The sequence below is a fragment of the Lithobates pipiens genome, unplaced genomic scaffold, assembly GCF_037356315.1.
Source record: "Lithobates pipiens isolate NorthernLeopardFrog02 unplaced genomic scaffold, aLitPip1_a1.2 Scaffold_35, whole genome shotgun sequence".
Classification (NCBI taxonomy): Eukaryota; Metazoa; Chordata; class Amphibia; order Anura; family Ranidae; genus Lithobates; species Lithobates pipiens.
Window position 1 is genome coordinate 5,367,278 of NW_027507811.1, and position 12,256 is coordinate 5,379,533.

Sequence of the window (12,256 nt, forward strand, 5' to 3'; positions counted from 1 at the left end):
CACAAGCCTAGTTGTTGACATTGTGGAGGTGGCCTCATTCGAAGTCCCAAAAATCCCCTCTTTTTCTCATACAGTACAGAGGTCACCAGTCACCCAAGCACCAGTCCATTCACTCCGACTCCAATAAACAGTCTCGGGGATTGTCTATTTGTAATGAATTGCTTGTAGAACTCAGGGTTTGGGATACTCTAAGACTGCTATCAACCCTCACAGCTGAGGACCGTGAGGTATCTATCTGAACAGACTTAGACCATCACAGCTGAGGACCGTGAGGTATCTATCTGAACAGTCTTAGACCCTCACAGCCGGGGATCATGAGGTATCTATCTGAACAGTCTTAGACCCACACAGCTGAGGACCGTGAGGTATCTATCTGAACAGTCTTAGACCCTCACAGCCGGGGACCGTGAGGTATCTATCTCAACAGTCTTAGACCCTCACAGCTGAGGACCGTGAGGTATCTATCTGAACAGTCTTAGACCCTCACAGCTGGGGACCGTGAGGTATATATCTGAACATTCTTAGACCCTCACAGCTGAGGACCATGAGGTATCTATCTGAACAGTCTTAGACCCTCACAGCCGGGGACCATGAGGTATCTATCTGAACAGTCTTAGACCATCACAGCCAGGGACCATGAGGTATCTATCTCAACAGTCTTAGACGCTCACAGTCGGGGACCATGAGGTATCTATCTGAACAGTCTTAGACCCTCACAGCCGGGGACCGTGAGGTATCTATCTGAACAGTCTTAGACCCTCACAGCTGAGGACCGTGAGGTATCTATCAGAACAGTCTTAGACCCTCACAGCCAGGGACCGTGAGGTATCTATCTCAACAGTCTTAGACCCTCATAGCTGAGGACCATGAGGTATCTATCTGAACAGTCTTAGACCCTCACAGCTGAGGACCGTGAGGTATCTATCTGAACAGTCTTAGACCCTCACAGCTGAGGACCGTGAGGTATCTATCTGAACAGTCTTAGACCCTCACAGCTGAGGACCATGAGGTATCTATCTGAACAGTCTTAGACCCTCACAGCTGGGGACCATGAGGTATCTATCTGACAACAGTTGTGGTACATTGCAGCAAACTGAAGAGTTTGCATTGGACGCAGTTGCAGTGTGACCCCCATTCCATTTAATCTTTGCTGCATCTCTTCCTTCCTGTGGGGTTCTGAGGAGTGGGGGGGGGGGGGTGGGAGGAGGAGCGAGGAAGTCTGGTGGGGGTCTGAAGAGGGGGATTGAGGAAAGAGGAGGTCTTGGAGGGGGGTATGAGGAGGAGGGGAAGGTCTGGGGGTGATCTGAAGTGGAAGGGGCGTGGGAAGAGGACAGGGGGGGGTCTGAGGAGGAGATAGGAAGTCTGGTGGGGGTCTGAAGAGGAGATTGAGGAAGAAAGAGGAAGTCTAGGGGTCTGAGGAGGAGGTCTGGGGGGTGATCTGAGGAGGAAAGGGGTGGGAAGAGTACAGGAGGATCTGAGGAGGAGAAAGTCTGGTGGGGTCCAAAAATGAGAGAGGAGATCTGAGGGGGAGAGGGGGGTCTGAGGATCATATGTATATGATATACATATATATATATATATATATATATATATATATGTGTGTGTGTTTGATATGATGCAATGCACATGTATACATATAGAGAGTATTATATTATGGTAGAATTCTCTGATTTCGGAGTGGTGGTTCATATCCCTGAAGAAGATTATAGAAACGTTGTTGGATACAGTCCCCAATCCATGTCATTGCTGAGGGCAAGATGGGATCTCTCTCCTGTGGTCACACTCTAAACATTAGAGCTCCCCCTAGCTGCGGCCTGGGAATAACATTGCTAGGAGGTCTATTCATTCAGCTGCTACAAACTTCCCATCTTTATATAAACGTCTCCTGACATGTAAGGGTCTATATAACCTCTTAGCTACCGGGCAATTTTACCCCCTTTCCTGCCCAGGTCAATTTTCAGCTCTTTCGCGTTTTGAATGACAATTTCGCGGCCATGTAACACTTTACTCATATGACATTTTTACCATTTTTTTTTTTTTTAGACAGATGGAGCTTTCTTTTGGTGGTATTTAATAGGCACTGAGATTTTATTTGTTTGCTAAATAAATGAAAAAGTCCATAAATTAAAAAAAAAAAAAAGCTTCTTCCCCACATGTCCAGCAACATTCATATACAAGACATTTCCCGCACTCACTAATACACCTCGAGGGTTGTGTGGGACCCCCTGATGTACAGGAAGATAGGACTTCAGTGAGGAACATTTCCCTCACTCAGGACAGGAATACGGCTTCTCCCCCGTGTGCAATCTCTGATGGTTGGAAAGAGTGGCCTTCTGTGAAAAACATTTCTCGCACTCAGGACAGGAATACGGCTTCTCCCCCGTGTGAGATCTCTGATGGTTGGAAAGAGTGGACTTCTTTGAAAAACATTTTCCGCACTCAGGACAGGAATACGGCTTTTCCCCCATGTGAAATCTCTGATGTGTGGAAAGATTGGACTTAGCTGTAAAACATTTCCCGCACTCAGGACAGGAATACGGCTTCTCCCCTGTGTGCACTCTCAGATGTGCAGAAAAATTGGGCTTCTGTGAAAAACATTTCCCGCACTCAGAACAGCAATACGGCTTCTCCCCTGTGTGGAATTTCTGATGTATGGTAAAACTGGACTTATGCAAAAAACATTTCCCGCACTCAGTACAGGAATATGGCTTTTCCCCCGTGTGAGATCTCTGATGTGTGGAAAGAGAAGACTTGTTTGAAAAACATTTCCCACACTCTGGACAGGAATACGGATTTTCTCCTGTGTGAGATCTCTGATGTGTGGAAAGAGCGGACTTCTCTGTAAAAAATTTCCCGCACTCAGTACAGCAATATGGCTTTTCCCCCGTGTGAGACCTTTGATGTGCAGAAAGATTGTACTTAGCCGTAAAACATTTCCCGCACTCGGGACAGGAATACGGCTTCTCCCCCGTGTGTAATCTCTGATGTGTGGAAAGAGAGAGCTTATGTGAAAAGCATTTCCCGCACTCAAGACAGGAATATGGTTTCTCCTTTGTGTGTGATCTTTGATGTTCAGAAAGATTGGACTTAGCTGTAAAACATTTCCCGCACTCAAGACAGGAATACGGCTTCTCTCCAGTGTGTAATCTTTGATGTATGGAAAGAGAGGGCTTCTGTGAAAAACATTTCCCACACTCAGGACAGGAATATGGCTTCTCCCCCGTGTGTAGTCTCTGATGTCTGGAAAGATCGGTCTTATTTGAAAAACATTTCCCACACTGAGTACAGCAATACGGCTTTTTCCCCGTGTGAGATCTCTGATGACCATCCCTCACAGTCTGAGGTTCCTCGGGATAAGAGGAATACGATGGTCCGGCACCGTCCCGCACAGTCTGAGGTTCCTCGGGATAAGAGGAATACGATGGTCCGGCACCGTCCCGCACAGTCTGAGGTTCCTCGGGATAAGAGGAATACGATGGTCCGGCACCGTCCCGCACAGTCTGAGGTTCCTCGGGATAAGAGGAATACGATGGTCCATCTACACTGTGTGGTGCCGGATGGACATTTGAGGTAGTCGGGTTTTCTCCTGGACTATACTGTGTGATGTCCTCATCTTCTACTTTACAGTCTGGAGACAAAGTGAGACAATCCTCTGAGGTTTTCCTCATCTCCCGTCCATCTACTAAAATAGAAATACAAAGATTATTACTAGACATGAGCTGATTGGTTCCCCTAAACCAGGACTCCGCCCACATCAGGCAGCTTTGTCTCTGAGGATCTTACAATTCCCTCCTCAAGGAGTGTCCCCTCCCCCTCTATCACTCATTGCCATCTTCCCAACACAAGAAGTCCTGCACTTCCTTATTTAGTCCATGATTTAGTCATGAATAACAGCGGGGCTGAGCCCCACCAGAGGTCAGAGAGTGAGGATGGTGGGAGAACAACCAAGATGAAGACTGGACTGATCCTGAAGACCCCCATCATTGGGTTATTGACTCCTCCCTCATTATCACTTTCTGTTTAAGGTTCTAAAGTTGGAGGAAGTTATCACATTATTATCACCATGTAAAAGTCTGTCCTCCAATCACATCATCCGATATAAAATGTCCAGCTGGTAGGAAATGGGTGTAACAAAAGAGAATACATATTATGTGTATATATAGCAGTGGGGGGAGGGGAGAGAGCAGAAGTCAGGAGTATGTAATGTACAACATAGAGAATATAGTGCAGGGGTCAGGAGTATGTAATGTACAACATAGAGAATATAGTGCAGGGGTCAGGAGTATGTAATGTACAACATAGAGAATATAGTGCAGGGGCCAGGACTTTGGCGGCTTAATGTTTATTTGAGACAAGTTTCAGAGGTCCCACATCGCTGCCTCCCATCTCCTGAGTATGGATAAGTTTTATGTTCGGGTCGAACATTGGGTGTTCGTGCGTTTGTCGAAATACGAACATTATGGGGCGCTCGCGCAAAATTCGAGTGGTGCGCTCACGCCCCATAATGCACTGCGACATCGTAGTGCATTGCTGTCTGATGACTTTGGCCAATTATGGCTCAGGGGTTAAGTCCACGCCCCACACTATATAAGGCCGCTTGCACATCGGCCCTGTGTAGTGTGTTGCTGGCGTTGACCGAGAGAGAGTGTCATTTAATTTATATTGAGCAGGCAGGCGATTCAGTTAGCTGCAGTGTATTTAGTATATATGTACAGGCTTATATATATATATATCTCCACTGTATCCAGTTTAGCTAGATCTGACTGCAGTCCGTTCCTGATGAATTGTTTCTAATCTACTTCTGGCAGGCAGGTGATTCAGTGATCTACAGTGCATAAAATATATATACAGTCTCCTACATCTACAGTATATCCACTGCATTCTAGTCTAGCCAAGCCTATATCTGACTGCAGGCCATTCCTGGAGTACGTTTTTAAATACACTTTCAGGCAGGCAGGTGATTCAGTGATCTGCAGTGCATTAAATATATATGCAGTCGCCTACATATATATATCCCCTGCATTCCAGTCTAGCCAAGCCTATATCTGACTGCAGGCCGTTCCTGATGTATGTTTTCAAATATACTTTCAAGCAGGCAGGCAAGTGATTCAGTGATCTGCAGTGCATTAAATATATATACAGTCTCCTACATATATATATCCACTGCATTCCAGTCTAGCCAAGCCTATATCTGACTGCAGGCCGTTCCTGGTGTACTTTTTCTAGTAAACTTCAGGCGGTGTTTTGCTAATAAAATTTTACAGCATGTCTGGAAGGCCACCAAGGAGAGGCAGACGCTCACAGGCCACTAAAATAGGGCAAGGAGGCTCTATGTCTACAGCCAACAGCGCTGGTCATGGACCTGGTGCATCCTCCGCACGTGGACGTGGGGCACGCTTGTCCTTTTTTTCGGCAGTTGACCGTGTTGATCCACAACATGCAGAAGAGTTGGTAGAGTGGATAACTAAGCTGTCCTCATCCTCTGTCAACCAGGCTCAGAGTAGTTTGCCTGCCAAAGCGGCCTATTTCATTGGCTCAATGTCATCAGTCACTCCTTCCCTAGGCCCACCATCATGCACGGAGGAGACCCCCGAACTGTTCGACCAAAGTGTCGGGTACATGCTGCAGGAGGATGCGCAGCATTTTGAAGGCTCTGATGATGGTACCCAGGTTGAGGATGGCAGTAACGTGAGCCCAGAGAGAGGGGGTGCCCAAGAAGGACAAGAAACTGGCAGTCATGTTCCCCCTGCTGCAACATACTGGCAGGTTTGCTCCAGTGACGAGGAGGGAGGGGATGATGAGGTCACTAACTCTACGTGGGTGCCTGATAGAAGAGAGGAGGAGGAGGAGGCACATCTCCAACGAGGCAGAATGCCCTCCAGGGGCCAGCTTAAGGGCAGCCACCCGACTACATCACACCACAGAGCTCCGCATGTGCAAGGCGCTGCTGACTCCCCACATATTTCGAAAAGTTCTTTGGTGTGAGCCTTTTTTGACACATGTGCAGCAGATCGCACTGTTGCTGTTTGGAACATATGTCTGAAGCGTATCTCGCGTGGCCAAAACAGCAGCCATTTGGGCACCACATGCTTGACCAGACATATGACCTCCCATGCAGTCCGTTGACAACAGTAGTTAAAAGACCCACATCGAAGAACAAAGCGGACCTCTCCTTGCTCCTCATCAGCTGGGATCTTCAACCCCACTAGACCTTCAGTCCTCTCAGAAACCTGCACTGACAGGAATGAAGGTGTAAAATTAGGTGTGCCAAGTACTTGCGGGCAATCTGCTATCGCTACACCAACATCCGAATGTAGCAGGCAAATTTCCCTACCGCAGTTGCTAAACCGTCGAAAGAAATTCGGTCCCAGCCATCCACACGCTCAGCGGCTGAATGCTAGCTTGGTTAAATTGCTAGCACTACAACTGCTGCCTTTTCAGCTGGTAGACTCTGCCCGATTTTATGAATTTGTGGAATGTGCGGTACCTCAGTGGCAGATTCCCAAATGCCATTTCTTTTCACGGAAGGCCATTTTGGCTCTCTACCGGCATGTGGAAGGCAAATGTCTTGGCCTCGTTGGACAGGGTGGTCAGCGGTAAGGTGCATATTACCGCTGCCTCATGGTCCAGCAGGCAGGGACAGGGACGTTACCTTTCTTTCACTGCGCATTGGGTAACTCTGCTGGCAGCTGGGAAGGATGCAGGACAGGGTGCAGTATTTTTGGAGCTTGTTCTGCCACCATGCCTCCAAAATGCTAGCAGTGATTCTGCCACATCTCTCTTCTCCGCCCCCTCCTCTTCCTCTATGGCATCTTTCTCTGCAGATTTCTCCTCTGAACCAGCATTGCTCCGTAGGCGTCCAAGGGGCTACACAAGCACTCAGGCAAAAAGATGTCATGGTGCTTGAGTTGGTCTGCTTAGGGGACCGGAGCCACACTGGGGTAGAGATTCTGCCAGCTCTGCAGAGGCAGACTCAGAGGTGGTTGATACCACGCCGTTTTCAGCCAGGAATGGTGGTTTGCGACAATGGTACCAACCTCCTCTCCGCCAGAGATCACTTGACTCACTTGACCCGAGCTTACAGGATCTCCTGAGGCAGGCCAGGAAAGTCTGTGGGCATTTCCACCGGTCATATAATGCCAGTGCTCAGCTGGCTGACCTTCAAAAGGAATGCAACCTGCCCAAGAACAGCCTCATTTGTGACATGCTGTCAGGAAGATCCTCTTCACGGACGTCCGAGCGGCGAAAGTCGCAGAAGATCTTTTGCCCAGTTTCAGGAGCGTTACCACGATCAGCGGTGCGCGCGTGCGCGCGCGGGTGCGCACGCGGCCGTTTGACGCAAATTGGCGCCAATAGCGCTATTTAAACTGGAGCCATGCTTCAGTGCTTTGCTGCCTGATCAACAGCGTTCCTGTGCTTCCTGGTGATCCGTATCTGAACCTGAACCTGTACCTGTATCCTGATCCGTATCGAACCCGGCTTGTTCCCGACTCTGCTGTTTGCTGCCTGCCTCCCCGACTTTGGCTTTGTACCCGACTACTCTTCTGGATTCCGTTTCTGTACCTGATCTGCCCGCCTGTGCCTGACCTGGACTGTTACACCATCCGTCAACTGTAAGTTGCTTACTGTTGTACTACAGGACACCTCCCAGTCCTCCGCAATATTTGGCTGTACTCCTTCTGCGTTTGTAGCCTTCTACCTCTGGCTGCAGACTACTGGACTCCACTTCCGCTTATCCATTGCACCTGCATCCGTTGTTGGACTACAATACCCCTCCGTTGTTTGTCACTTCCTGCAATCACTTGTATGCCGTTGCTGGACTACAGGAACCCTTCTGCTGTCTGCTGAACCTTATCTCACCTTTGCCTGCATTCTGACACTGGACTACAATACACCTCCTCCTTCAACGGTCTTCTGCCTCTACCACCTGCTATCCAGTCGGGCACTTGTGCCCCTCTGTGCTCCTGAGCCCCTGTCACCATTACCAGGGTCTCTCGAGTGAGAGGTCTACGAGTGGCCACTCCCTGCACTCCGGGCTCTGCTTAAAGGTACGTGACACATGCCCACCAGGTGGAATGATACAGTACTGAATATACTGCAACTAACTGAATCAACTGCCTGTAGTAAATTAGGAAAAGAACAACAGGAATTGTCTGCAGTGAGATCTAGCTGCACAGGATATAGTACTGAATGTACTGCAGCTAACTGAATGAACTGCCTGCATGTAGTATATTAGGAACAGAACAACAGGAATGGTCTGCAGCGAGATCTAGCTAAACTGGATACAGTATACTGAATATACTGCAGCTAACTGAATCAACTGCCTGCCTGTAGTTTATTAGGAACAGAACAACAGAAACGGTCTACAGCAAGATCTAGCTAAACTGGATACAGTATACTGAATATACTGCAGCTAACTGAATCAACTGCCTACCTGTAGTATATTAGGAAAAGAACAACAGGAATGGCCTGCAGTGAGATGTAGCTAAACTGGATACAGTATACGGAATATACTGCAGCTAACTGAATCAACTGCCTGCCTGTAGTATATTAGGAACAGAACAGGAATGGTCTGCAATGAGATCTAGCTAAACTGGATACAGTATACTGAATGTACTGCAGCTAACTGAAATAACTTCCTGCCTGTAGTATATTAGGAACAGAACAACAGGAGCGGTCTGCAGTGAGATCTAGCGGCACAGGATACAGTACTGAATATACTGCAGCTAACTGAATCAACTGCCTGCCTGTAGTATATTAGGAACAGAACAACATGAATGGCCTGCAGCGAGATCTAGCTAAACTGGATACAGTATACTGAATATACTGCAGCTAACTGAATGAAATTCCTGCCTGTATTATATTAGGAACAGAACAACAGGAACGGTCTGCAGTGAGATCTAGCTGCACAGGATACTGTACTGAATATACTGCAGCTAACTGAATGAACTGTCTACATGTAGTATATTAGGAAACGAACAACAGGGACGGTCTGCAGCGAGATCTAGCTAAACTGGATATCGTATACTGAATCAACTGCAGCTAAATGAATCAACTGCCTGCCTGTAGTATATTAGGAACAGAACAGGAACAGTCTGCAGTGAGATCTAGTTAAACTGTATACAGTATATATATATATATATACACACAAAGTGGAAGTAAACTCCCCTATCGTTTTCATCCATGGAAGCTGCCATCTTTGCCTCTGTTTAATCTTCAGCTGCCACGGTGCTGCACATGTGATCAGTTATGACACCAGCCATTGGGTGGTTTGACAGTTTGGTTGGGAGCACAGCCAATGTGCAGTTAGTATTCCCGGCATGCCGTTTTTTGGAACTGTTTACATCGATGGGTTTACTTCCACTTTAATCCCCTGAGCCATAATTGGCCAAAGGCACTCTGCTCTGTTTGCTTACGGCGCTGTGATTGGCCAAAGCATGCGGGTCATAGTGCATGCTTGGCCAATCATCAGCCAGCAAACCACTGCGATGACGCAGTGCATTATGGGCTTTGATGCGCCGCTCGAATTTGATGTTCGACTCAAACTCGAAGCTCATCCCTAGTGATAACCCTTCCCTACAGTCCCTGTCATGTTTGGACCACCTGTATACTGCTGTTTAGAGTATATAGTGAAAGGGGGCCCCCATGCCTTTTCTTTTTTTTAATTTGGGTGCGGGGTTCCCCTTAATATCCATACAAGACCCAAAGGGCCTGGTAATGGGCTGGGGGGGTACCCATGCCGTTTTTCTCAATAATTTTCATCCATATTGTCGGGACCAGACATTACATTACAGCCGCAAGCAGTTTTAAATGACTTTTATTCCTTTAGAAATGTCATTTTGTGCAGGGACTGTTCTAAACACGGGAAACATGCGCCACTTTACAGGCACCCCCTAGGTACGATATTTAAAGGAATATTTCACTTTTATTTTTTGACTTTAAGCATTAATAAAATCACTGCTCCCGAAAAAACGCAGTTTTTAAAACTTTTTTTTTACATAGATACATGTCCCCTGGGGCAGGACCCGGGTCCCCAAACACTTTTTAGGACAGTAACTTGCATATTAGCCTTTAAAATTCGCACTTTTGATTTTTCATGTTCGGCCCCTATAGACTTTAATGGGGTTTGAATGTTCGCACGAACTTTCGGTCCGTTTTCATGTTCTGCCACAAACCGAAACGGGGTGGCGGGTGTTCGGCTCATCCCATCTCCTGAGACTGCACTCAGTGACTTGGGTCTGAGACTATACAGACATATCCCTCCACCCGGCACAGCCAGCTAATAACAGAGCAAGTACCCCATGGGTATTACCCTGACAGGGATCTTGCTGGACCCGGGCATGGGGCAGGAGACTCAATGTACATACCCCAGGTGCCTAGGCTAATGCCTATGGTGAAATACAACATTGTGCTGCCATCTGATCCCCAGAATCTCCATAAATCCAGTCTAGATACATAAATTGTGTCGGCAGCACAGAGAAGGAAGATTATCGGAGAGAAATCCAGGAATACAGGACGGGGAACACAGCTCAGGAAAGTGACCAGGGGATTACAGGCTGATATCACCCAGCCCCCGCCCTACTCTGGACCAATCAGTGAGCAGTATGGGTGGAGGAATGGATTTAGTGTTAATGACCCACCTGTGCTGATCTCTGTAGGAGTGTCCTCCTCTATAAATGTCCCCGTTATTCCATCCTCCTCCATAGACTGCTGATCATCCCTCACATACCTCTCTTCTTCTTCTGATTTCACCTCAAATTCTATATCCATTGGATCTCCACTCTAAACCAAGAAAATGAGAGAAAATATCATCTGTAAGATAGAAGATTTATTATTGTGACATCACATAGAAAATCCACACATCATCTCTAGAAGTCCATGTTCTAGATGCTCCATCCCACCAACCTTGTAACAGTGGGGGATGGTGTGACCTTCCTGTGTGGAATCCCGGGAATACAGAGGACGGGGACATCTCTCTGGTGGGTTCCTGTAGCTGGATGACTCCACCATGGTGTCCTGGTACAGATCTTTGTGTTCTTCCTCCATCCCCCCATCCTCATCATCCTCCTCTTTTATCTCTTCTTTAACCTCAACTTTAGGATCTCTCAGGTTTTCACTCTGAATATATAATAAAAATGACATCAATGGTAACAATGCAGATAATGTACAGATCCTAATGATACTATCAGTGATTGTTCCTCATCTACCTGATGATGGTGGGGGATGGTGTGATCTTCCTGTGTGGAATCCCGGGAATACAGAGGACGGGGACATCTCTCTGGTGGGTTCCCATTACTGGATCCATCTGTAGGAAACACACACACTGACTGAATACATTGTTTCTATGTGTTTATCAGATGATGGGGGATGGGTGGAGCCTCCGTACTGCTCTCTCCTTTACAATAAAGTCTCCTCTTACCCGGTGATGTGAGGGGCGGCTGATTGTCCATCATGACGTCCTTCCCGGCTCCGCTCTCCTCTCCTGTCAGCAGCTCGATGATCTCTCTGGTGACTTCTAGAATCTTCTTTGTATTTCTCTATTCTATCAGGGAGGGAGGTGGAGGCAATGTGATGGTCATGTGATCTCCAGACTTCACAGGAGGAAAACTCTAGATCTGAACACAAATAGTAAAATCAAATGACATTCCCAGAATCCTCCTCACCTCACTGGTCAGGTCTCTTTATTTAAACCCCACTTCATGTTGAGGTTTCTGATATTACATACAATGGAGGTCCAACAGCCCTACTTTGAAAGTGAGGAGGTCAGGGGCCGGCCCACATCCTAAGAGCATCAGAAAAAAGAGTCGGATAGAGGGATACTAGGAGGAGGAGCTGTGAGGTCAGTGTGATGTCATAGGATCTCTGACTCTGATTGGAGGGACATTGGGAGGAGGAGCTGTGGGGGGTGCTGTGTGAGGTTTCTGTACACAGAATCATTTCTCCTGGGTGCGTCCCTCCTCTCATATTCCCCATTCAGCTCTCGTTCCTCTCTGTAACATGTGCTTTCTACCAGGGGGTCAAGTCCTGGGAAAAAAAGTGTGGGAACTCACCCATGATTCCCCACCCAACCTCAAAAATAGAAAAAGTGAGTGTAATATACGCGCTCTTTTTTTGACAAATAAAGTGCAACATTTATTGTAAAGTGACAGTTTACGAGGACACCTCCAAAATTTCCATGAATCAAACAAATAAATATAGAACAGATCTAACAACAAAATAATTGAACCTGCATGTTATACCAACAACAAAAAATAAA

The 12,256-nt window shown here is 47.1% G+C and overlaps 3 protein-coding genes across 3 annotated transcripts in view; 1 reads left to right on the forward strand and 2 right to left on the reverse strand.

Annotated features, from left to right (window-relative positions):
* The window catches only part of LOC143955355 (uncharacterized), a 42,496-nt gene extending 37,791 nt beyond the window's left edge, over window positions 1-4,705 (reverse strand). The window contains exon 1 of the mRNA XM_077465420.1: window positions 2,277-4,705. Coding sequence (XP_077321546.1) covers window positions 2,277-3,755 — 1,479 coding nt within the window. The 5' untranslated portion in view covers window positions 3,756-4,705. The remainder of the gene's footprint in view (window positions 1-2,276) is intronic.
* Window positions 1-11,310, reverse strand: part of LOC143955575 (uncharacterized) — a 150,014-nt gene extending 138,704 nt beyond the window's left edge. The window contains exon 1 of the mRNA XM_077465657.1: window positions 11,208-11,310. The gene's annotated coding sequence lies outside the window, so the exon portion shown is untranslated. The remainder of the gene's footprint in view (window positions 1-11,207) is intronic.
* The window catches only part of LOC143955908 (uncharacterized), an 865,587-nt gene that overhangs the window by 534,933 nt on the left and 318,398 nt on the right, over window positions 1-12,256 (forward strand). The gene's annotated exons all lie outside the window — the stretch shown is intronic.